General features: G+C 44.8%; 1 protein-coding gene across 1 annotated transcript in view; it reads left to right on the forward strand.

Moving 5' to 3' along the window:
- PDPN (podoplanin) overlaps nt 1–17,678 on the forward strand; it is a 36,256-nt gene extending 18,578 nt beyond the window's left edge. The window contains 5 exon segments of the mRNA XM_025391619.1: nt 5,699–5,832; nt 9,606–9,735; nt 13,424–13,462; nt 14,022–14,133; nt 15,607–17,678. Of these exon segments, the coding sequence (XP_025247404.1) occupies nt 5,699–5,832; nt 9,606–9,735; nt 13,424–13,462; nt 14,022–14,133; nt 15,607–15,613 (422 nt within the window). The 3' untranslated portion in view covers nt 15,614–17,678.
- Nucleotides 17,679–26,834: the final 9,156 nt, after the last annotated feature.

Below are 26,834 nucleotides of genomic sequence, written 5' to 3' on the forward strand. Positions count from 1 at the left end.
TTCCAGCTACTCCCTGGTCACTGATTTAACTCAGCAGCTGTCAGCTGATGTGAGGAGGAATTGGGAGCTTACAGTGAAGACAGCACAGATTTAGAAACAGGTTCTGGAGAGTCTGCAGACAGAGGGCCACGTGGAGAGGGGACAGTTGGCAGTGTCCAGGCCACTTAACCACTTAAGCTGGGCCTTGTGCTGAGAAGTTTCTCCTGTAACTATGACATACTATTTGTTTGTTTCTTTGTTTTGAGACCATGTCTCGCTCTGTCGCCCAGGCTGGAGTGCAGTGGCACGATCTTGGCTCATTGCAACCTCCGCCTCCTGGGTTCAAAGGATTCTCCTGCCTCAGCCTCCTGAGTAACTGGGACTACAGGCATGTGCTACCATGCCTGGCTAATTTTTGTATTTTTAATAGGCACAGCATTTTGCCATGTTTTTTAGGATGGTCTCAAACTCCTGGCCTCAAGTGATCTGCCCGCCTTGGCCTACGAAAGTGCTGGGATTACAGGCCTGAGCCACTGCACCCAGCCATGACATAGTATTAGAAAGAAAAGATTTGTCTCAATGAGAGCTGGTTTTGAAGCAATGGGGAAAAGAGAATTTATCGGGGTGATTGGCCAATCTTTTGGGGGGGAAATTATATTTCTCTTTTATTATACTTCAAAATAAATGTAAGACAAATAGAAATATTAAACATAAGAACAGTACCGTAAGGAAAATATAGGTGAATATTTATGTGGTCTTGAGGAAGGGTTTGTGAGTGTGACGTCAAAGAGAAGACAAGTTTAAGAAGTTTGACTACTGATATAGCTTGGTCATTTGCAAAAGAAAGATGTAGATGCCAACTAGGGAAAAAAAATGCCAGCAGCATTTAGGCCAAAGAGTAAATTCTTAAGGTACGAAGAGTGCTTACAAGAGGGAAGGCCGTGCAGAGAAAAAACTGTCACAAAAGAAGACAAATGGATGAAACGTCTCGCTCCACAAATCAAAGAAGTGTAAATAAAAACAGAAGACTGAAAACACTTATTTAAAAGATTTTGATTAAGAATTTGGACTATTACAATACAATTACAATAACAGCCTGATTGAATGTTCCATCTAAACTCTAAAGTACTTTTTTTTTTTTTGTCTCCCAGGCAGGAGTGCAATGGCTCGATTTCGGCTCACTGCAACCTCTGCCTCCCGGGTTCAAGCGATTCTCCCGCCTCAGCCTCCCGTGTAGCTAGGATTACAGGTGTGCACCACCATGCCCGGCTAATTTTTGTATTTTTAGTAGAAATGGAGCTTCATCATGTTGGCCAGGCTGGTCTTGAACTCCTGACTCAGGTGATCCACCCGCCTCAGCCTCCCAAAGTGCTGGGATTATAAGCGTGAGCCACCACGCCCAGCCAACTCTGAAGTATTTTTAAAGAAATGGCAGGCCGGGCACAGTGGCTCATGCCTGTGATCCCAGCACTTTGTGAGGCTGAGGTGGGAGGACTGCTTGAACCAGGAGTTCAGGAGCAGCCTGGGCAAGGTAGTGAGACTTCTTCTTTACAAATATATATATATAAAAATATATATATAAATAAAATGAGACCTCATCTCTATAAATACAAAGGAAAGAAAGAGAGAGAAGAAAAGGAAGGAAGGAAAGGAAGGGAAGGGAAGGGGGAAAAGGGAAGGAAGGAAGGAGAAAGGAAGAAAGAAAGGGAAAGAAGAAAGAAAGAAAAGAAATTCTGTTTGAAAAAGAAATGCCCACTTTGGGAGGCCGAGGCAGGCGGATCACCTGAGGTCAGGAGTTCGAGACTAGCCTGGCCAACATGATGAAATGCCATCTCTACTAAAAATATAAAAATTAGCTGGGCATGGTGGTGTCCACCTGTAATCCCAGCTACTTGGGAGGCTGAGGCAGGAGAATCCCTTGAACCCAGGAGGTAGAGGCTGTCATGAGCCGAAATTGTACCATTGCACTCCAGCCTGGGTGACAAGAGTGAAACCCCATCTCAAAAAAAGAAATGCCATCCTGTAATATGTGCGATCTAAAGAGTTATTAGACGTGAATGCAAAGATAAAACATATTCATGGTCAGTGGTTTCATATAAATAAGCATTGCTTAAGTTTATTTTTTCTCAAAATTAAGAACCCCAAGAGACAGATGACTTATCAAATTATCTTCTCCTGGGAAATAGAAACTTCAGCCTAGCTTTTTTTTTTTTTTGAGACAGAGTCTCACTTTGCCGCCCAGGCTGGAGTGCAGTGGCATGATCTCAGCTCACTGCAACCTCCGCCCCCCGGGTTCAAGTGATTCTCCTGCCTCAGCCTCCCAAGTAGTTGGGGTTACAGGCACCTGCCACTGTGCCCGGCTACTTTTTGTATTTTTAATAGAGATGGGTTTCACCATCTTGGCCAGGCTGGTCTTGAACTCCTGACCTCATGATCCACCTATCTCCACCTCCCAAAGTGCTGGGATTATAGGTGTGAGCCACCGCGCCCAGCCCAGCCTAGCTTTTTAAAAGAATCACAACAACAACAAATTTCAAAATAAGTGGATCGGTTGGTTGCTGCTGCATTTGGAAACTTCCACTGAGCCGTGTTCAGCTGAGGCTGGGTGTGGCAGGAAAGGATGTTTATATGAGCATGCGGGTACACCACTCCAGAACTGAACTTGTAAGCCAGGCTGTGGGTGCTGGTTTATGATGGCAAATTCGTCACTCTACGCTTGTAGAAACAATTGTGTGTGTGCACATATGTGCATCCTTGTATGTGTGTGCGCGTATGTATGCCTATGCACACATGTGTCTTGGGGAAAAGAGGATTGGAAAGTGAAGGCATCAGCACATGATCTGAATTTCACAAGGACGGGGAAAAGAACATCAGATGCTGGCTGGAAACATCCAACTGACCTAGTAGGAACTCTTCACCCAGGGAAGCCTTCAGCCAAGATAATAAGAGGGACAACTGGGGATCTCTTGTTAAAGTTCAACTTTCCCATGGAGCAAAAAGAATGCCAGGGCGGTAAGACAAAAGACATGCATCTTAATCCTGACTGTCATTCATAAAACACCTTTTGTCCATTCAGAGTGATTTTAGTACTCTGCTCTGGGGGCCACGAGTAGAAAAGAGCAAGAAGGAATTTTTATCAAGTTACGCTTTCAATGAACTGAGCTTTCTATGAAAGAATTCAAACTAACTTCATTGAGCACTTGATTTTTTTTAAAGCAAGGATTGTTTTAAGTTAGATACACCAAATAAGTAAGTGATTATACTGAACAGCTCCAGAAAACATGTTTAAAATTGATGATTTGTTAACTAAGTTCAAACCAGGGGAGGGAGAAAATAAAATGGGAAGCTCTATACGTTTTGTAATAAGGACTACTTGTCTGGCAAAGGGATATTTGCCATTGAGCTCAATATAAATACACTAAATGTTTGCTTATACCTCAAGTCATGCATTTTTGTAGGAACCAATCACCAAGCCTTACCTCTACACCTACTCCCGCAAAAGGCCACAAAGAGAGGCAAACCATTTGCATGCATGGAAATATTCAGTTATTGCTAACTAGTAAACCCCCTGCCGTATACCCCAGATTAAAAAAAAATGTTTAAAATCTTTAGATAGCTCATCCAAAGCTATCTGTACTGGATTAGGACTCTAGAATCAAAGAGCAGGCTCATAGAACAAGTGAACTTACTTCAGAGGCTTCCTCCCTCTAGGCATCAAAGAAGCTATAATCAAATATTTATTAGCTGTGCCTCTGGCTGGGCCGTCTAAGCAGTGGGGAGAATAAGGTATCTTAAGGCAAGGAATGGATTGCTAATATAAGTGCTGCCTAGAGACAAACAAACATCTGCTCTTTAATTACACAAAGGAGTCTCCGAGCACCTCCCTCCCCTCGCTCCCGGGATGTGTATGCTTGTGTATTTTGCAACAGTGTTTAGTCATGGAATTTCCAGAACCACTGGAGTCTAGGGAAGAAGCCCATGGCCAATGAGTCACATTTTTAATGCATGAAGAAGGTGGTTTGGTGATTTTTAGAGATGATGGTTGAGCATAGTCATGAGTGGTTTGGATCACTGCAACAGAAGTTGAAAAAGAGGATACTGTTGTTATCTGCTCTGTCTCTCATTGTAGAATTCAACCTGGTAGTCCACTCCAATCCCCTGCTCCACCAGAAACCTTTTTTTTTTTTCCTTTGAGATGGAGTCCCGCTCCGTCGCCAGGCTGGAGTGCAGTGGTGTGATCTGGGCTCACTGCAACCCCTGCCTCCCAGATTCAAGCGATTCTCCTGCCTCAGCCTCCCGAGTAGCTGTGACTATAGGTGTGCACCCCCATGCTCAGCTAATTTTTGTACTTTTAGTAGAGACGGGGTTTCACCATGTTAGCCAGGATGGTCTCGATCTCTTGACCTTGTGATCCGCCCACCTTGGCCTCCCAGAGTGCTGAGATTATAGGCGTGAGCCACCACGCCTGGCCCAGAAACCTTTCTCGTTGGCATGACACATCATTTGTCCAAATGTTAATGCAGAAAAGCCAGGGCCAGGGGCACTTCATTAGTTTGGCTGTGGTTTTTTTTTTTGAGATTGAGTTCAGGCTGGAGTGCAGTGATGCAATCTCAGCTCACTGAAACCTCTGCTTCCTGGGTTCAAGCAATTTTCCTGCCTTAGCCTTCCGAGTAGCTACGATTACAGGTGTTCACCACCACAAAGGGCTGATTTTTGTATTTTTAGTAGAGACAGGGTTTCACCATGTTGGCCAGGCTGGTCTCAAATTCCTGACCTCAAATGATCCACCCACCTTGGCCTCTCAAAGTGTTGTGATTGTAGGCGTGAGCCACTGCACCCAGCTAGTTTGGCTCTTGGTGTTACTAAGTGTTCTATTGGCATCTTGGCATCCCTAAGCAGATTACTGACCCTCCCCTGTAGACAGTAATCTCAACTGTAAAGTAAGAGGTAAAACTCCATGTAATCTATGAGGTCTGTGGTCAGAGCCTGTGGTTCTAATTGTCTAAGTGAACAGCAGTCTCAAAATTAAATGGAGAGAGTTTGATTTTAAAAAGATGGAAGTTGGATGTGGTGGTGAGCACCTGTAGTCCCCGCTGCTTTGGAGACTGAGGCGGGAGGATCGCTTGAGCCCAGGAGTTTTAGGTTATAGTGAGCTAGGATTGTGCCACTGCACTCTAGCCTCAGCAACGGAGGGGAGACCCTGTCTCTTAAAAAAAAATTAATTTGGAAAGAAAGGGAAAAGAAGAACAAAATCAATAAAAAGATGGAGACCCCAGTTTTGCATGGAATCTGCAAAGGGGTATGTTTAGAAATCTTTCCTGTTGACTCTAATTTAGAGTTTTTAGGTCTAGATGAATATATTAATTCATCATATGAAATGACACCAGGAAGAATCAGGTTCCTTATTGAAAAGGAAAGATGTACGTCCCCTGTCCAGGCCACCTTGGTGGGGCCCCAGGGAGGGGCTGGCTGCTCTACCTTTTAATGTTTTCATTTTCCTTTGCTTTGCAACGGAGATAACCAGGGTGCTGATGGACCAGAAGTGCTGCAAGGAGAATGGTTTGGTTTCTGGCACCACAGTAAGCCAGAAAAAGGACCCCAAAAATAAAACAAAAATTTCCAAAAGAAATGGAAAAGAAAATAATCCGAATGTAGCCGGCAAGTTCGGTCTGCTTATGCGGTTTCCACCTTAAGCTCTGACTCAATCTTTCTTCTTCAGCCAGCACGGGCCAGCCAGAAGATGACGTTGAGACTACAGGTATGGAAGGCGGCGTTGCGATGCCAGGTGCCGAAGATGATGTGGTGACTCCAGTAACCAGCGAAGACCGCTATGAGTCTGGCTTGACAACTCCGGTCAGTGTCCTGGGAAGAGAGGAATGTTTTCTGTAGGCATGTGATCACATGCAGGGTTATGATGTATATTTTACTTTATATATAAATATATCTATCTGTAAAATCAGCATGAGCCACCATTCCAAGGAATAGTGATGTGGCTTATCAAAGAAGAATAAGTCCTCACTTAATGTTATTGATAGGTTCTTGGAAACTGTGACTTGAAGCAAAATGACTTATAAAGAAACAACATTATTTGAGGACATGCTACATGTCGTTTTCCCTAAAGTCGCAGTTTCCGAGAATCTATCAACAACGTTAAGTGAGGACTTACTGTCCTTCCTAATTTCATCCACGTAGCTAGTGTGCTGATCACCGGTGGTTTGAAAGTAGAAGCCGAAGCTTCTCAAATTGGTAAGGAGTCAGGATTTTACATTTTCAATCCGTTACAGCCCAATTTTCAATACAGTGAAAGTTTTCTTGGCTGTTGTGGCAATGTCATTGCTATAAAGGGTTCTAAATATGTCTTCTCGGCTGGGCGTGGTGGCTCACACCTGTAATCCCAGCACTTTGGGAGGCTGAGGCAGGTGGATCACCTGAGGTCAGCAGTTCGAGACCAGCCTGACCAAGATGATGAAACCCCATCTCTACTAAAAATACAAAAATTAGCCAGGCATGGTGGTGTGTACCTGTGATCCCAGCTTCTCGGGAGGCTGAGACTGGAGAATAGCTTGAACCCAGGAGGTGGAGGTTGCAGTGAGCTGAGATTGCGCCACTGCACTCCAGCCTGGGCAACAGGAGTGAAACTCCTCCTCAAAAAATAAATAAATACATAAATAAATAAGTAAGTAAGTCTCCATTTCTTTTCTCACTATAGACTTGTAATAAACAGGACTAGAAAGTAAGTCAGTCTCGATTTCTTTTCTCACTAAGACTTGTAATAAACAGGACTAGAACCAGTCCACAGACCACATGATTACAGACTATTGAGCCTCTCAACCAACACATTCTTAACCTGATGAGTTTTAATTAACTCATATGTGTTGCATACCTGCCATAGACAAGACAAGGTGCCAGGCACTGGGAGGGATTGAGGAGGTCAATGAGCCACATCCTCGACCTTTGAGGGACTCTGTGATTTCTTTGGTAACAGAACAGAGGTTCCTGCCTGCCTGTCTGACCTGTACACCAGCATCTCCTTCACTTTCTCTATTTCTGCCATCTTGGCCTTTCTGACCTTTGAACACACCAAGCTTGTTCCAACTTAGGCTTTTCTTTTCTCCGCCCAGAACACTGCCCAGATCTTTCCATGAGTGACTTTTTCTTATAATTCTCAAGTTTGATGCCATCTCAAACAGCCTATAGTAATCTCACCCCCACTTCTGGAAGTAAAGCTCAGAGTCATAGAGAAAACGAACACTTAAAAGATTTTTCACCAAGGCAAATTTATTTCTGTAGAAGGGTGTTTCTCGCAGGACTGGTTGTCACAAGAGCACACCGAACAAAGGAGGGAAAGGGTTTTTTTATTCTTTTTTTTTTTTATTTTTATTTTTTTTTTTTTGAGACGGAGTCTCGCTCTGTCACCCAGGCTGGACTGCAGTGGCCGGATCTCAGCTCACTGCAAGCTCCGCCTCCCGGGTTCACGCCATTCTCCGGCCTCAGCCTCCCGAGTAGCTGGGACTACAGGCGCCCACCACCTCGCCCGGCTAGTTTTTTGTATTTCTTAATAGAGACGGGGTTTCACCGTGTTAGCCAGGATGGTCTCGATCTCCTGACCTCGTGATCCGCCCGTCTCGGCCTCCCAAAGTGCTGGGATTACAGGCTTGAGCCACCGCGCCCGGCCGGGTTTTTTTATTCTTAATGCAGTTTGTCCCTACTACTATGTCCATTGGCTGGAGTTGGGGACAGCACAATTTAAACTGAACCCAACTGGCTAACTTGAAAGACAGTTTTGGCGGGAAGAGTCGTTACAGCGGGAGGAGGGGTAAATTACAGAATGGCTGACTTTGTCTTACAATTCTTTTTTTTTTTTTTTTTTTTTTTTTTTGAGACGAAGTCTCGCTCTGTCGCCCAGACTGGAGTGCAGTGGCACAATCTGGGCTCACTGCAAGCTCCGCCTTCCGGGTTCACGCCATTCTCCTGCCTCAGCCTCCCCAGTAGCTGAGACTACAGGCGCCCGCCACCACACCCGGCTAATTTGTTGTATTTTTAGTAGAGACGGAGTTTCACTGTGTTAGCCAGGATGGTCTCGATCTCCTGACCTCATGATCCGCCTGCCTCGACCTCCCAAAGTGTTGGGATTACAGGCGTGAGCCACTGCGCCCAGCCTTGTTACAATTCTTAAGGTTGATGCCATCTCAAACAGCCTAAAGTAGTCTCACCCCGCCCCCATCAGAAGTCACCCTCTAGCCTTTAGGTCAGCAAACTACCCGCCAGATTTGGCCTACCCACTGTGTTTGTAAATGAAGTTTTATTGGAACACAGCAATGCCCATTCAGTTGAGAATTGTCTGGCTGCTTTCCTACTGTAAGAGTGGAGTTGATTCGTTAGGACAGAGACTGTGTGGCCTGTACAGCTGAAATATTTACCCATCTGGCCCTTTACAGAATAAGTTTTCCAAAGGCTAGTCTAAGTCTAGTCTAGACAAGGCTAGCTTATATTTCTTTCAAAGCACTCAAAATCATATCAAACCACCCTTTGTACTTGTTTACCTACTAAGTGTTCATATTCTGCCTCCCGGCCCCAGAATGCCAGCTTCAAGAGAGCAGAGAATTTATATTATTCCCATTATAATCCTGGGGCTTGGAACCATGCTGGGCCCATAGGAGGTGCTCATTAACGTATGTTTTATACTGTGGTTTAAAAAATAGCATGAAATTTATCATCTCAACCATTTTTAAGTGTACAGTTCAGTAGTGTTAAGTATATTCATGTCATTAAACCAATCTCCAGAACTTTCATCCTGTAAAACGGAAACTCTACCCATGAAAGAATAACTCCTCATTCTTCCCTTCCCCCAGCCCTTGGCAGCCACTATTCTACTTTCTATCTTACGAATTTGACTCCTGTAGGCACCTCATGTAAGTGGAATCATTCAGTACTTGTCTTTTGTGAGTGGTTTATTTCACTTAGCATAATGTCCTCAAGGTTCATCCATGCTATGGCATGTGTCAGAATGTTTGTCCTTTTTAAAGTTGAATAGACCAGGCGTGGTGGCTGACGCCTGTAATCCCAGCACTTTGGGAGGCCGAGGTGGGCAGATCACGTGAGGTCAGGAGTTCGAGACCAGCCTGACCAACATGGAGAAACCCCGTCTCTACTAAATATACAAAATTAGCCAGGTGTGGTGGCGCATGCCTGTAATCCCAGCTACTCAGGAGGCTGAGGCAGGAGAATTGCATGAACCTGGGAGGTGGAGTTTGCGGTGAGCCAAGATTGCACCATGGCTCTCCAGCCTGGGCAATGAGCGAAACTACATCTTAAAAAAAATAAAAATTAAAAATAAAAAAATAAAGCTGAATCATGTTCTGTTGCATATATAGACCATATTGTAGACACTTGGGTTGCTACCACTTTCTGGCTATTGTGAGTAATGCTGCTATGAACATGTGTGTACAACTGTCTCTTCAAGACCTAATTGTTTCTGTTCATGTTCTTGTTTCTACTTGCAATTCATGCCATCATACGTTCTATATTTTTATGCCACCTTAACTCCTTTTATCTTATAAGGCAGGCTGTATATTTTAAGACAGCAGGCTTTATTTCCTGTTTTTTCTCATTTACACCTACAATAGGTAGCAACAAGTGTCAACAGTGTAACAGACATTCACATCGAGGATCTGCCAACCCCAGAAAGCACAGTCCACGCCCAAGAACAAAGTCCGAGCACCACAGCCTCAAATGTGGCAACCAGTCACTCCACAGGTGAGAAAACCAGCCACCTCCACAGGGGCTGATCTACTTTTTCATAATCGGTGCATTCCAAAGTCCACCAGCAAATATAATAATCAACAGGGGACATGCTGGTCTGCGAGAATGACTTCTGAACCAAGTTTTGTATGGTAGGTTCAGAATTCGATTTGAGTCGATACATTTGGTTTAGTGCATTGCTGAACATACCTCTTTACCTGGAATAACTAGTGATAACACCTGCACAGGGTGAGTTACGTAACTACTGAGGTTGCACGGCGGACCCCAAGCTGATAGAATGTGACGCGAAGAACTTTGTGTTGACGCCCAAGGGCATGACACTCAGCCACCCTCTGTAAATCTTCATAGATTCTCGAGGAAGACTTACCACCTTACATTGAGTTCATGTCTGTATGCGTGGTGCAAGAATCTGTTCTCAACCCGTCTTGCCAGGATTTGGGTTGTACTTGTGGCTCACAGTTGGCACCTGCAGCCCCGTGACTGGAACACCTTGGAGAAAAATGGAGGAGTTTTCTGAGTCTTTGCTATTATTCTATCTAGACCGTCACTGATGAGAAGGAGGAAAAATGATTGTCCATTTAAGAAATAGAAAGAGATCACTTCCTATTTCTAGAGATTTCTTGAGAAATTCAGTGGTTTGGGGTTTTTAAAAAATGCCTTATTTTATAGTGGATAAGGGTGGGAGAGAAAATGAATGAATCCTGTGAAAACCTCAGTGAGTGCTGGCTAACTTGAGAAAGTTTATGTGAATCATTTAATCTAGATAGGTCTTACATAGAAAGATCACGTCTAAACCAGTGGTTTCCCAAACTAGTCGCAATTCAGAACACCTAGAAAGCTCTTCTTTACTGTCCCTTTTACATTTCCAGGATCAATCACCAATCTGATTTTAAAAACTATGGTTCTTTTTAGGATTTAAAAAAATGCTTAATTTTTATACCCCCATGTTTACAGCGGCATTATTCACAATAGCTAAAATACAGAAGCAACTCAAGTGGCCATGGGTAGTTGGATAGATAAGCAAAATGTGGTGTATATGATGGTGTATTGTTCAGCCTTGAAAAGGAAAATGCAGACACATAATACAACGTGGAGGAACCTTAAGGACATTATGCCAAGTGAAATAAACCAATACAAAAAAAATACTGTATGTCTCTACTTATATGAGACCCCTTGAATAGTCAAATTCATGGAGACATAAAGTAGAGTGGTGGTTTCCGGGGGCTGGGGGAAGAGGAGAATGAGGAGCTACTGTTTAGTGGGTAGAGTTCCAGTTTTGCCAGATGAAAGGGGTTCAGGAGGTAGATGGTGGCGATGATCGCACAACAGTATGAATATACTTAATACCACTGAACTGTACATTTAAAAATGGTTAATTTAGTACATTTTATGCTATATGTGTTATACCACAGTGTGTGGGGAAGGGGGGAAAAGCCTTATAAAGGGCTTTGAGATAAAACCTGAAACTCACTCCAAGCTGTTAAAGAAATGATTAACATTTAGGCCGGGCGCGGTGGCTCAAGCCTGTAATCCCAGCACTTTGGGAGGCCGAGACGGGCGGATCACGAGGTCAGGAGATCGAGACCATCCTGGCTAACACGGTGAAACCCCGTCTCTACTAAAAAATACAAAAAAAAAAAAACTAGCCGGGCGAAGTGGCGGGCGCCTGTGGTCCCAGCTACTCGGGAGGCTGAGGCAGGAGAATGGCGTGAACCCGGGAGGCGGAGCTTGCAGTGAGCTGAGATCCGGCCACCGCACTCCAGCCTGGGCGACAGAGCCAGACTCAGTCTCGAAATGATTAACATTTAAACACTAGAGAAAGCCAAGTAGAGCTAAGCAAAGAAAGGATAATCAATATAAACGGTCATTGGAAAACATTTCAAAATTTTGGAGAACTGCTTATCTGTAATATGGGTTGATAGCTATATATTAGCAGCAGAAAATTGTGCCATCCATGTTGAATATTCTATCATACTTCATACCCCTCTTCTATTCCTTTAAAAAAAAATTCTCAGTTGCCTGGGAAAGAACTCATGTTACTGTTTCTTCCTCTCCCCTGCCCCACCCTGTCACAAAATTGCCCCTCCCTGTCACAAAAAATTGTGACTTAGGGCACATTCCTACTTAATACATCATTATCCCAAGGCATTTTCACAAGCGAGCCAAAATGTCATTATAAGCATGCAGTTTTGAAGGGGTAATTTTATTAGGGCAGCAGATGTTCAGTTTTGCTGCGAAACACCCGCATAGGATGATGTGCACACGTGTGATGCATGCTCATGATCACAGTCAGTGCCATTGGGAGGGAGATGGGAAAGATGGCACTAATAAGCTCTAATTTAATAATAACAAATTGTCCACAAACTTTAGTAATCTATTTTTTAACCAGTGGTGTCTTTGATAATGGTACATTAAGAGCTGGTTAATCAGCAGCCACATGGTAGGCAAATGACAAGCAGATGATTGACTTATCTCTCCAGGCAGTTGACTTGAGCAGTGACATTTGGGGAGTTGATTTGATGCCGTCTTTGTTCTGGGAAAGCTCAAACCCAGCCGTGTTCTATATAGTAGGGGTAGCACAGTCAGCACAAGCTCTTACATACTCTACACCCATGGGCTCAGCTTGTGCAGGGAGTGCCGGCTTCTGGGACCTGTACCCTGGGGGCATCTTGAAGGAGGCACCTTGTGCTGAGGAGAGCCTTGGTACAAAAGGGATGGTTTTCAAACCCAACCATTAGAAAAAGTAGGCATCTTTTACGTGATAGTTGGCTAGTTTTACCACTGATTAGGGAAGCTTCTGGATATCTGGGGTATTTTGCAAGCTGTGAACTAAGATTTTAGGGCAGGGCCTGATTGATGATTAACTTCTCCAATTTCTTATTAAATCAAGGTATCTTGACTTTTTCTCCATCTGCAAACTAGTCAATAGCCACCTCCCAGAGGAGTAAAGGACTCGTTATATAAAGGGGTCAAGAAGAAAAATGAAACGTTTTTATTTTTAAATAAGTTATTGCATAAAATTATTCAAAATAAACTCACAATGACAATTATTCACATTGTAACTATTAGACTAGGTTTGACTGCAGATAGAAACCCTAAAATAACAGTGGCACAAACACAAAGGGTGTATTCGCTCATGAAACTTAGCTGGGCCTGTTGTTGCCTTGTAAAAATCTGGATTTTGCTACCAAAACAGCAGCAGGAAATAGATATTGAGACTAATCAGTCTTGTCACATCTTCCCAAACTAGAGTATTATCTCACAATGAGTAATACCTCTTCACAGTCTGTCCCTTCTCGGTGATCTTGACATTGGACTAAGAATCCACAGCTCTGAATTCTTCTGCTACCTTAACCTCTGATACTTCTTGATCATTTATTTAAGATCTGTGTGGCTCAGTTACCTTTACTCTGCTTTCTAAATTAGATGAGACAAAATTAATACATGGAAAAGTGCTATGAGCCCATTGGTGTGAATAAGGGTTCATAAATTAGATAATAATAGTTACAACGTGTCACATCGGGGCTTGCTTAAAAATCCCCTGATCCAATTTATTTAAGAAACCATCCTGTTGGTTTATGTTTTGCTACTTTCCACTTGGGTAAGTTCACCTTTTGCCAATCGTTAAATTATAGTTATTAAGCCCTAATAATTCTACATTATTATATCTTTCTCTTTCCAGACAAAGTGGATGGAGACACACAGACAACAATTGAGAAAGGTAGGCTAGATTTTGGCATAAAAATACTCCTACTGGAGCTTTTAAAAACTTTCTTTGAAGCTAATTGTTGAGACGAATTGCATTCTTTTCTGGATTGCAGTCAATGCGAGCAGAATAGAAAACCTTCGAGAACAGATTCCAAGCTTTTTTTTTAAGAGAGAAAAGGGACTTCCTTGTATTTGAAAATAAGCAAACCCCAGATGAGTCTATTCCCTTAATGTCAGAGATGGGGAATGGTATCATATCACAGTTTGTCGTTACTAAGGATGAAAATAGGGGCTAACTTAATAGCCATACGTAAACACTACCCAAAAATGAACACTTAAGCCAATGTGAGTGTTATGTTGATAGATCCTCAGACCCAGAAATCTTCCCATTTGTAAAATAGGATTGGGCTAGCCCAGATTTTCTGCTTTTGGAAGAAATGCTCTGTGCTTAAACAACGTAGATCATTATTTGCTATGTACAGTAGGGCAGTGGCTTTGTTTATATATTACGTATTTTATCACCGATGTGTTTTTTATCTGGGGCTCATGCTTTTTTTCTCTCTCTCATTCAGATGGTTTGGCGACAGTGACCCTGGTTGGAATCATCGTTGGGGTCTTACTAGCCATTGGCTTCATTGGTGGGATCATCGTTGTGGTTATGCGAAAAATGTCGGGAAGGTACTCGTAAGTAAATAACTTATACCCATGTGATAGGTAAATGAAGGCCATCATGTCTAGAACTCAAATCTTTGAACTGATAGAAATCTCTAATATAAGCTGGGTGTGGTGGCTCATGCCTGTAGTCTCAGCTGCTGGGCACCTGTAGATCAGCCTGGGCAACACAGTAAAACCCTGTCTCAAAAAAATAATCTCTGGCATAATGGTCATGTTCCAAAGTTCCTTACTTGGGGCTTTGAGTGCAGTGGCTTACACCTGGAATCCCGGGGCTTTGAGAGGCTGAGGCAGGAGGTTCAGTTGTGCCCAGGAGTTGGAGGCTGCAGTGAGTTATTATGCCAGTGCACTCCAGCCTGGGTGACAGAGCAAGACTCTGTCTCTTAAAAATGAGAAAAAGCCCCTTAATCTTGAGAAAGGCTACATCTGAAGTTTCCTCAGAAGAACAAATGTCTACTTAAGCCTTATAAATTTCCAAAAGAAGAGAGTGAGAGCCAGAGAGGGCTCGTAAGCTCACTTCTGCTGAGATCTGACCACGTTTGATCTCTTGTCTTAATTTTCCAACTAACTGAACTTGGAAGAAAACCCAAACCAAGTTTTAACCTGATGCCTAATCAGCCTGCCTGCAGCCATCAGAGATAGGTGGCTTCTAGAAAACCACCTGTCACAGAGTTAGCAGCCCATTCTGGTGAGGAGTTCCACTGAAGGAGGGGGTCTTTTTCATTGAGATCTCCTACTCTTGCCCTGCACGCACCCACACACGTGGTCATGGACTCCTAGCTTTGACTATTGATGAAGGGAAGGAGTTTTTTCTCCTTATTAAACTTCCTTAAGAATTCAGAATATCTACACTCATGGCCAGAGGAAACCTTTTTCTTTTTCTTTCTTTTCTTTTTTTTTTTTTGGAGACAGTCTTGCTCTGTCACCAGGCTGGATGGCTCACTGCAACCTCTGCCTCCTGGGCTCAAGCGATTCCCCTGCCTCAGCCTCTCAAGTAGCTGGGACTACAGGCATGCACCACCACACCTGGCTAATTTTTTGTGTTTTTTAGTAAGAGACAGGATTTCACCATGTTGGCCAGGATGGTCTCGATCTCCTGACCTCGTGAGCCACCCGCCTCAGCCTCCCAAAGTGCTGGGATGACAGGTGTGAGCCACCGCACCTGGCCAGAAACGTTTTTCTTATATGTGTTGGGGGGATGATATATGATGGAGGGGAGGGGAGAGGACAAGTGATAACACACCTGGAGGGTTGAGGGATACCGGTGACAACACAGCTGTGGACTCAGCAAGTTTGGAAAAGCCAGGGAGTCTGACCCTGCTGTGTGAGGATGAAGGGATGGAGGAGCAATGTCAGGAACGAGAGATCACCAGGTGTCAGAACTGGGAGGATTTAGAGCAAAGGACAGTAGGAACAAGGGCTCGCGGGGTTACTAGTCACAATGCCAGTAAGAGACACAACTGTCACCTTTCTCTATTCTCACAGGCCCTAAAGAGCTGAAGGGTTACGCCCTGCTGCCAACATGCTTAAAAGAGACCGTTTCTGACTCTGCGCCCTGTCCCTGAGCTCGTGGGAGAAGATGACCCGTGGAACACTTGCCCGGCCCGCTCGGAATCCACGGTGACCTCTCCGCTTGCCAAAGTAACTGAAGGAAAGACCGTTCACCAGACTTGGCTCCTCTAAACATTTGCCTTTCAAACATGTTTTTGAATATACATTCTCTAAAAGATGATTTGAAAGACAAAATTCGTAGAAAATGGAGCAAAACTGTATAAGCTGATTTGTAACTAAGACTGGACCGTTGGATCGATGTTAGATGCTGTAACCATGTGTCTCCGTCTGACCGTTCTTGTTATTGTTAAAATGCAGAGGAATCTGGAAATATTTATATCCACGGAGTCCTTGGATCCAGTGCCACGTCAGCAAATAGCACCAGCGTTTTGCAATTGCTGATCTGCTGACATGTACCACACATTCTGGTCTAGTTTGTTCTATCTTTTAAAGCCTGATCTGGTGTGAATAATCAAGTAGAAAATCTAAACTTGGATAACACGTGATGAGCAACTGCCTTTAGCTGGTCCAGATTAATCATTTCAAAGACATCCATTTTAGATCACAAGCAGGAAGTCTATAGTCTCAAAGGCACTTTGTATCTCCCGAGTAGGCCACCAGGCAGCCCCTAGAGTTGCTTTACCCAAATCCTTCTCCAGCCATGACTTGGTGACTCCAAGCTTGCTCCCACCTGCCCCCTCCACTTCCCTCAGATGATGGGGAGCCAGGGCTAAGGGGGCAGCCTTCTCTCGTCCCAATGATGCATATCCTTCGGATTGGCTGCTTTGTTCTGGAATATGGATATCTCAGCCTGGATGCCGAGGAAGCTGCCGGATGCCTCATGGTGCTAGTGGCTCAAGTGTTTTTGAAACTAAGAGCCACGTTGGCCCCCGTGCAGAAAGAAATCCTATGTGAGCCTCTCGTATGAGAAACAAAATCTGCCAGTTTTATAACAGCATTCACTTTCTGCCTCTTAGGAGAGACACAGGGAACAAAAATCATTTTGTACAATCTTAATTTTAAAAGCAGCTGGACTTAAATACCTGGTTTAAAAATAGAAGATATCCCCGGTCCTCATGACATACCACAAATATCTGCGGGGTCCTATTGAAAAAAACGAAATAAAGGAGCCCAAGGGGTCATTCTGTCTCAGCACCATCCAGCCCGGCACTTCTCTTCCCATATATCCGTTGGATTTTTTTTGTTTTTTCTAAACAAAGTTTTTATACTGAGCAGATGTTCTGCCGTGATTGCGGTTGTGCAATTCTGGTATCCTCTAAATTTGTAAGCATTCGTAAAACAGGAAAAAGTAAACTATCAGTCAGAAGCACAGCCCATTCCTCCCATTTTTTGCAATAACGTGTGGATGTTATTTTAAACAGTGTGTCTATGTGTTCCCAAATCCAGCTGGCCCCACCGGCTCAGATTCCACATATATATATATATATATTTTTTGAAACGTAGTCTGCAACCTCCGCCTCCCGGCAATTGTACGTGTGTCAGGGCATCAAAAAGCAATTCTCCTGCCTCAGCCTCCCAAGTAGCTGGGACTAGAGTTGCCCGCCACCACACGCGGCTAATTTTTGTATTTTTAGTAGAGACGGGGTTTCACCGTGTTGGCGAGGATGGTCTCGATCTCTTGACCTCGTGATCTGCCCTCCTTGGCCTCCCGAAGTGTTGGGATTACAGGTGTGAGCCACTGTGCCCTTCCTCAGATCCCGTATTTGAACATCAGCTGTTTGAGAGAAGGGGGATGAGAAGAGCTGGATGAGTTTAAATAACTTTCACTTTCATTGTTCAGATTCCTGAACAGGAGTTGGGATAATGGCCATCTTCTCTTTCCTATCCTTTCTTCCCCCCTCACTGTGAAAAATAACAGTCCACCCCAAGTCATACACTGGACCCAGTGCCTGCGGGGACAGGACTGTGGGTTTCTTGGTCACACCTGTGTTGGTGCTCAATGCAGTGTAGACATGTTTTCAAATAAAACAGATGATTGTGTACAACAATGAGTCAGACCTTTGTTGGAAAACAGACAAGTCTGGGCCACACTTGGGAACATCTCCAGATAAGATTACAACTTAGGTAAACGCCTGCCTGTTGCCTTGCTTGAGAGTGGATTATAGATGGCCAGAGGAAAGAATTCCACAGGAAGAAAACACACCTACACCTTTCGGCTAGGTCTGCCAAAGTAGGTCAGGCAGAAGCATGGGCAGGGGAGACACATGGCACCTGGGGGCTTTCGCCCTCTCTGGTCCCAAAGGGTTAATGAGGTTTTGCCTGATTTTTTTTTTTTTTTTTTTTTCTTGAGACGGAGTCTCTCCGTTTCCCAGGCTGGAGTGCAGTGGCGCAATCTCGGCTTACTGCAACCTCTGCCTCCTGAGTAGCTGGGACTATCCACCATGCCCACCTAATTTTTGTATTTTTAATAGAGATGGGGTCTCAGCACATTGGCCAGGATGGTCTTGATCTCCCTGCCTCGGCCCTCCCAAAGTGCTGGGACTAGAGGTGTGAGCCACTGAGCCTGGCCGCCTGATTCTTAATTTCTCAGCACTGGAGAGTAAAAGCAGGTGAGGGAGCAATTTCATTTTGCCGCTGCTAGTCCTCCCTAGACACCTGACCTCAGGAGAGGTGAATCCCTGTTGCTGTGGGACACTCCACAGTTCCTTGCTCACCCTGACCCTGGCTGGAGATTGCCCTGGCCAGCTCCTGCGTGGATGCTGCAGATCTGCTCCTCCTGACCCCACCTCACCACTCCATTTGGATTTCATCCTTCTGATGTGTGTCCCCTCCCTGCCAACTCCATCCCCACTTTAAGGGTCAGGTGCTAGGAGCAGGAGAGCAGTTAGCCCCACGACTTCCTCGAAGTAAATATTCACTTTTGTTAAATCAGGATTGTTGAATTTGTCCGCTGTCAGCAATCCTGGGTGCCCATTTGAGTTCCAAACGAGGAACCATATTGTATGTCTGTAGTCCCAGCTATTCAGTAGGCTGAGGTGGGAGGATTGTTTGAGCCCAGGAGTACAAGGCCAGCCTGGACAACAAAGTGAGAGCCCCATCTCTTAAAAACCAGACCAGAGTTCTAGTCCCGTTCTGCTCCTCTACACCTGTAACCCTTCAGGGAAGTCATTTAACTTCTTTGGGCTGCAGTTTCTAATAAGAACTTTCATGAGATTGTCGGAAAGCATCCCTTTTCTAGCAGAAAACTAACCATGTCTACCTAGTTCAACAGATTGAAAGAGAATGGACCCTCAACTATGTTACATGTAAATTTACATTCCATTACATGCCACCCCCAGGAGACGACTAGAAACTGGTGGAGGTGCCAAGGCCCTGGATGTTTAGGGAAACAACTCTTATCAGAGGTATCTGGGAGCAGGGGGTGCTGAAGCTAACTCTTTGCATGGTATAAAGGCCTTGTTTTTAACCCTTATTTTTTCCTCTCAACCTGGTAAAACCAGTTGAAAAAGCAGAGCTTAGTTCTGCTTCATGTGCCACCTTCTAGGCTCAGCATTCATGAACAGAAAAGAGCAAGGAACTGTTCATCCCTTGCTGTCTCTATTTTTATTTTTTTATGTTTTTTATTTTTTGAGATGGAGTCTCGCTCTGTCTCCCAGGCTGGAGTGCAGTGGCGCAATCTCAGCTCACTGCAAGCTCCGTCTCCCGGGCTCACACCATTCTCCTGCCTCAGCCTCCCAAGTAGCTGGGACTACAGGCGCCCGCCACCATGCCCGGCTAATTTTTTGTATTTTTCGTAGAGACGGGGTTTCACCGTGTTAGCCAGGGTGGTCTCGATCTCCTGACCTCGTGATGCGCCCGCCTCGGCCTCCCAAAGTGCTGGGATTACAGACATGAGTCATTGCGCCCGGCCTCTATTTTTATGTTAATTCAGATTTATTTAATATTCAGGGCATGGGGCAGTTTGTGACATGCTTCGATTGAGGAATGATGCATGTTTTGATTTTAAAACTTGCGCCAATTAAAAGTCCATTGAAAGTGGAAAAAATTCTCCCCAAACTAGCTGCATATTAACACAAATACTAAATAGAGTAGTATAGAGTAGTATTAACACAAATACTAAATAATACTAAAAATAGAGTCATCCCCTTGTGTGCACTGGAGGACTCGTTACCTGAAACTTTGCCTTTCCCTTTGCTCTTCCTGAAGCTTAAAATTGGGTTAGAACATATAGTAGATCCTGGATTTTTCAACTCAGTAAATATAAATGATGTAAGTGTGGTTATTGGTCAACAATGCAGAATGAGTCTCAGACCACACCCACTGGCGTGAATGGGAGTTGTTTTTTTTTTTGGCCCAGAGGCCCAGCATACAGGTACGTACCTGGTACAGGCAAAGCCAGCTTGAAAGCACTGAACGCTATTCCTCAGCAGTTTTTCTTACTCTGAGGTTATTTTATCAGACGCTGACTCAAAGCACGGCGTGTTCTATTTCTGCATCCAAGGGCTCCGGGCCATAGTACAGACAGTCCTATGCGTGGTTCTGAGACCTTGCTCCTCCTCCCATTTTTTCTTTCCTACCTCCTTCTCTACTGCTGCCTCTGCCTTTCCACTGATGCAGATCTTTGAGAAAATAATCACGTGCCGGTCACATACCAGGGCAATCAGCAAATGTTTCTGAAGTGATGGCTTCTCTCTGGGTGCTGCTGAAGTAGTCAAAGAAATCGTCTGAAATACGTGCTTGAATAAAAGCACTTACAGTCCTCCCCGCATGTAACCTCAGGAAGGTGTGCAAGTGTCCTGACCATAGCAGGAGGTGGACCCCTTCCTCTTGCTCCCGTTCCCACCCTGCCACGGAGCATCTGTAGGTGAGGCTGGATCTGTTGATGGCGCAGGGCTCACTGGGCAGGGGGTACATAATGTGGGTGCTTGTCCAGCAAGATCCAGAAACAAACGACACTCCCTTGGGTATAACTGCTGAAGGACTCTCATGGGACAGGAGTAATCTGTTCATTCATTTATTTATTGATTCAAACCTTTATGTTCGGGCCTGTCCCAGGTGCTGGGAATCCTGTGAATGAAACCAACAAAAATTCCTGGCCACATGGAGCTTACATTCTAATGCTGGAGACTACAAAAAATAAGTAAATCATAGAGTGTGAAAACGGGAGACAATGGAGAAAAACACAGCAAGGAGAGGAAGTTCAAGTTTGGAGGAGCTGCAGCATGGAGTCTGGGGTGGCAGAAGGCCTCTCCGAGAGTTAAGCCATGTTCCTGAAGTGGCGGAGTGAGGAGTGATCCTGATGGGTACCTGAGGGAAAAGTATTTTTGGCAAAGGGCATAGCAAAGGCCTGAGGCAGGAGTACCCTTAGCATGTTTTAGGGAATGCAGGGAAGCTCAGAAGGCTGGAGCAGTCAGCACAGGGGACCGTGGTAGGAGATGATGTCACAGAGGTGGAGCACCCTTGGAAACGGGGAGCCATGGGAAGCTTTTGAGCAGAGGAGTGACGTGATCTGACTTATATTAAAAAGAAAAAATCCTCATCTCTTTTTTGGGAACTGGCCAGTGTGAGAATCCAAACAAGAGATGATGGCGGTTCAGACCAGGATGATAGCAGTGGACGTGGTGTAAAGTGGTCTGGTTCTAGTGATAATTTGAATGAAGTCAACAGAATTATCTGATAGATTGGATGTGGGATATGAGAAAAACGGGAGGGTCAAGATGACGCCAAGGATTTTGACTTGGGCAACTGGGATAATGGAGTTGCTATCGGTTAATAGGGCAAGGCTGTGGATGCTGCAGGCTTGAGAGAGCAGAGCTGGAATTCTGTGTTGAACATGCGGAATTTGAGCTGTGTACAGATATCCAGCTAGGGGTATGAAGCAGGCAGTTGGGCACACGAGTCTAGAGCTTAAATGAGGGATGACTGGAGATATAATTTGGGAGTTGCTAGAACCTAACAACCATGATGCTGATGAGCTCACCATGGGCATGAGTATAAATAGAAAAAGGCAAGTCCAAGAACTGAGCTCTGGTGTAATTCAAGGTTTAGAGTCAGGGGTATGCAGAGAGATCACCGGAGTCTTCCACCATGGATTGGATGAAATACGTTTCAGGATTAGCCATTCCTGTTCTCTTCTGTACCATCTAACAGTCTTCTGATTAATAATCCAGCTCCCCAAGTAGTTTAATACTGGAACGAGGGTGCCCTGGGCAATGGGCACAAATATTCCCACCATTGGAAAAGAATATTATTAGTTGAAAATTACTAACTTGGCATTTGGTGTTATAATCAGTTTCTTATGAGTTGATTGGCATGAGTTAGGTCCTAGGACTTGCTCAACCCTGGATACTGTTACGCAATTAGGATTTTAAAACTATAAATCTGCAGGCCAGAATGATGACCACATCAAAATACTCCTGCGTGTTGGGCGCCCAACTCTTCCCTAGACAACACTTCTGTTGTCAAGTCCCAACTATAATGGTTCCTACGTGACCTCTCAGTTTAGCATCTATCTGCAGCCCTGAATTACTCTGATCAAGCTTCCAAATGACCTTCTGTGTGTCAATTCCAGGCCCTCTTCTTGGTCTTGTCTTCATTCATCCTTTGCAGCCATCGGCCCTGTTTTTGGTTCCCTTCTTGAAGTCATCTTCTCTCGCTTGGTTTGCATGACATACTCCCATAGTGGTTGCCCTTCCTGGTTCTCTGCAAGCTGCTCCACTGGCTCTTGTCTTCATCTCCCGCTTTGCTCACAGGCATGCTTCAGGCTTACTTTTCGCTTCTCTGTGGTCTCTCCCTTGGAAAGCTCATCTACTCTCGTAGCTTCAAATGGCATAAGCTCCAGAAGGGCAGGCATCTGTTTGGTTCTCGGCTACAGCCTTAGCCCCTGCAGCAGTAACTGGCACATAACAGTGCCTCCCCCTTTACATGCGCACCACCAGCCTCCTAATTCAGATCCTCAAGCAAAATCTCATCACAATTGCAAACTTAAATGCCCACATCCCCTCCTCCAATCTGATCTGCATTCTACCAATGGGATCTTCCTAAAATGTACTTTTTTTTTTTTTTTTTTTTTTTTTTTTGCACATGCCGCCACATTCTAAACCTGTTCCAGTGATTTCCTACAACATAACTTAACGGTCAAGGACTTCTACGCTTTTTTTTTTTTTTTCCTCCTTAAGATACAGGGTCTTGCTATGTTCCCCAGTCTGGATTTGATCAAACTCCTGGGCTCAAGCAATCCTCCCACCTCAGCGTCCTGAGCAGCTGTGACCGCAAGCCTGCACCACAGCACCCAGTGGCTTACACACTCCCATCCAAGTACCAGCCAGGTCTGACCCTGCTTAGCTTCACGAGGCGCGTCCAGGGTGGTATGGCCGTAGACGCTGGCAGCTTCTATACTTTATCATGGGAATGATACCACCTTTGTACATCCAGTGTATTAGAGTGAAAAGAGCATGGTTCTAGACCCTGGCTGTTGCAGCTTTGGTTCCAGGCTGTCCTACTGCCAGTGTGGAGGAAATTGCTTAACGTTTTGACGTCATTACACTCTTGATTTAAAGGAACCAAGACTCAGAAGGAAAGCATCGTTATGCAATGCTGTGTGTTACATGTATACACGTGAAAACATGGGACACCAATCCTATGGGAACCCCAAAGCAGCTGCATAGCTCAGCCTTCAGGAACTGAGAGTTTTCTACACAGCACTGGATTCTGGATTGTCTTGACCCCTCTACCACTGTTCTGGACAGTTTTCCTGTGCCCCTGTGAGTCTATTCTCCACTTTTCCTGCCCTGACTCTGTGACCTGAGAGGCTGACTTGAAGACACTACATCAACCAAGCTCTCTTGCTCTCAAGGTTCTCGCTGGGTTTGGCCAATGGAAGGCACTGAGAGGGGATCGAGGGCACTAGAAGAGACAGGCTGAAGTATTTATTCTTCCAGCTTCTTCTCTGCAAGGCCACATGCTGCCAGTCATTGTGTTCCTCTTTTTTCTTTCTTCAAGAAAGAAAAAAAAGTCATTGTGTTTTTCTTTTTTCGAGACGGAGTCTTGCTTTGTCGCCCAGGCTGGAGAACAGTGGCACGATCTCGGCTCACTGCAACATCCACCTCCGGGTTCAAGCAATTCTCCTGCCTCAGCCCCCCGAGAAGCTGGGACTACAGGCATGTGCCACCATGCCCAGCTAATTTTTTGTAATTTTAGTAGAGACGGGGTTTCGCCACGTTGGCCAGGTTGGTCTCGAACTCCTGGCCTCAAGTGATCCACCCGCCTTGGCCTCCTGAAGGGCTGGGATTACAGGCCTGAGCCACCACGCCCGGTTCAGTCATTGTGCTTTTCTACCAAAAACCCCAGCTCCTGTTGGGTGGCCTTTTGCTCTTACCATACGTCTCACCAGGTTCCAGGAACCAATTCCTCCTTTTGCGTCTTTAAACCTAGGGATGCTAAGGGCTTCTCACAGTCGCTAACCTTCAGGTGCTTCATCATCCCTTTTTAGTTTCCTTAACCCTGTGTTGCCACTGGTAAAGAGTTCCTTCATCCAACTCTCTGCCATCACTCTTTTGAGGGTAGCATGTGTTTCCTGCCAGCACCCTGACTGATAAAACCACATGGGCAAGCGTTGGTGGCCAATATTAGGGTGACCTAGCCCCTCGTTTTTCTTCCCTTTGTGATTCCTGCCACTACCAACCAATGCATTTATTTCCTGCTCTGAGCATCTATTCTCTATTTCCTGGTTTCTGCTTCTTGATAAAGTCCACTGACTCACCCCTTAAACTGCACGTGGTCTGCTAAGGTCCCACCCTGCTCCCATGGTCTCTCTTTGTGTATTCTCTCAGCATTAGCCCTGGCTAACAGCACACTGATTCACTCCACATTTCCAGGACTTCTGATGTCTAAGGAAATCGGGTTGGCCTGGCTAATCACCACAGCCTCTGTTGGCCAGAGCTTCCTGTGCCAGGCCTCAGGTCACTGCTTACCGCAGATACCCACGCTGCCCCCGCAAGTCATTGTCCGTTCCTTGTTGACAGGTGGTAGTTATGGAAAGAAGAATGCCCAAAAAGGTGTGGAAAATAATACTCACATCACAAAGTTTTTATCAGTTTTAAAGTAAATAATGAACGTTTAATGCCTATATGAAAACACAGAGACTACTCTGTAATTAACACAATTATTCCAACAACCACTTCTTGCTTCCATTATTATAGTCAGTTACTCTTACATCATCCCTGTGAAGCAGACAGGGCAGAAATTATTTCCAATTTACAGATGAAGAAATTGAGGTTCAAATAGTTGCCTAAAACTACAGTTACCCAATGCCCGAAGTACAACCAGAATGCAGGTGTCTTGATTTGTTCTCCATCCCTCTTTTGTTTAGTCCACTTGTCTTTTTCTTTTCTTTCCTTTCCTTTCCTTTTCTTTTTTTTGAGACGGAGTTTCACTCTTTTTGCCCAGGCTGGAGTGCAGTGGCGCAATCTTGGCTTATTGCAACCTCTGCCTCCCAGGTTCAAGCGATTCTCCTGCCTCAGTCTCCTGAGTAGCTAGGATTACAGGTGTATGCCACCAGGCCCGGCTAATTTTGTATTTTTAGTAGAGATGGGGTTTCATCATGCTGGCCAGGCTGGTCTTGAACTCCTGACCTCAGGTGATCCGCCCGCCTCAGCCTCCCAAAATGCTGGGATTACAGGTGTGAGCCACCATGCCCGGCCAATTTATTGTTTTTGTTTGTTTGTTTGTTCGTTTTTGAGATGGAGTCTCGCTCTGTGGCCAGCCTGTAGTGCAGTGGTGTGACCTCAGCTCACTGCAAGCTCCGCCTCCAAGGTTTATGCCATTCTCCTGCCTCAGCCTCCAGAGTAGCTGGGACTACAGGCGCCCACCACCACACCCGGCTAATTTTTTTGTATTTTTAGTAGAGACAGGGTTTCACCATGTTGGCCAGGAGGGTCTCGATCTCCTGACCTAGTGCTCTGCCTGCCTCGGCCTCCCAAAGTGCTGGGATTATAGGCGTGAGCCACTGGGCCCGGCCAGGGAAGTTATTTTTTAAATTATAAAATATTTTAAACAGGCCAGGCGCGGTGGCTCAAGCCTGTAATCCCAGCACTTTGGGAGGCCAAGACGGGCAGATCACGAGGTCAGGAGATCGAGACCATCCTGGCCTACACAGTGAAACCCCATCTCTACTAAAAAAATACAAAAAAACTAGCCGGGCGTGGTGGTGGGCACCTGTAGTCCCAGCTACTAGGGAGGCTGAGGCAGGAGAATGGCGTAAACCCGGAAGGCGGAGCTTGCAGTGAGCGGAGATCTGGCCACTGCACTCCAGCCTGGGCGACAGAGCGAGACTCCGTCTCAAAAAAAAAAAAAAAAAAATTTTAAACATATAGAAAATTACAGAGACTAATGAAAAAGCCTCCTATACCCCACCACCTGGCACTAGCAAATCTTAACATTTTCATATATTTTCCATATAATTTTGTTTTAGAGATAAAAACTTATTCATGTTGTCCCTCAGGGACCCTCCTGACATCAGTTCCTCTCTTCCCTCCTTCCCAGAGGGACCATTCTCCTGAACTGGATGCATTTCGTATGGAACATGCACATTTTCCACTATTCTTATTTTGTATGTATATATTGATAATCATGAATGTGCATGTTTTCAACTTTTATATACACAAAATTATTCTCTGCAGCTTGCTTTCTCTATTCACAGTATTGTTTTAGATTTATCCTTATGGATGCAAGAATTCTGATGCATCTGCCTGGCTGGTGTCATTTTTAAGTCACCATTTACTTATGTTTTTCCCAGTCAATGGATATTTACAAAGTTTCTAGATTTCTGAATTACAAACAATGTTGTGACAAAGGGGGTCATAATGAAAGAAGTTTTATTTTCCTAGGGAGCAGGATTTTGTCCCCTAGGAAAAATAAAAATAAAAATGAGTTAATTTTTTTGATATTTAAATATCCAGTTCAGGTAAAATGACTCATGCCTGTAATCGCAGCACTTTGGGAGGCTGAGGCAGGACGATCAATCGCTTGAGGCTCAGAAATGGAGGTTACAGTGAGCTGTGATCGCACCACTGCACTCCAGCCTGGGGGACAGAGTGAGGCCCTGTCTCTAATAAATAAATAAATAAATGAATAGTAAATATTCAGACATGACTATGAATTACCTGGCATTTTTCTTAGAAAAGTGATGCTCAGGCTGAGGC

The sequence above is a fragment of the Theropithecus gelada genome, chromosome 1 (genome assembly GCF_003255815.1).
Source record: "Theropithecus gelada isolate Dixy chromosome 1, Tgel_1.0, whole genome shotgun sequence".
Taxonomy (NCBI): domain Eukaryota; kingdom Metazoa; phylum Chordata; class Mammalia; order Primates; family Cercopithecidae; genus Theropithecus; species Theropithecus gelada.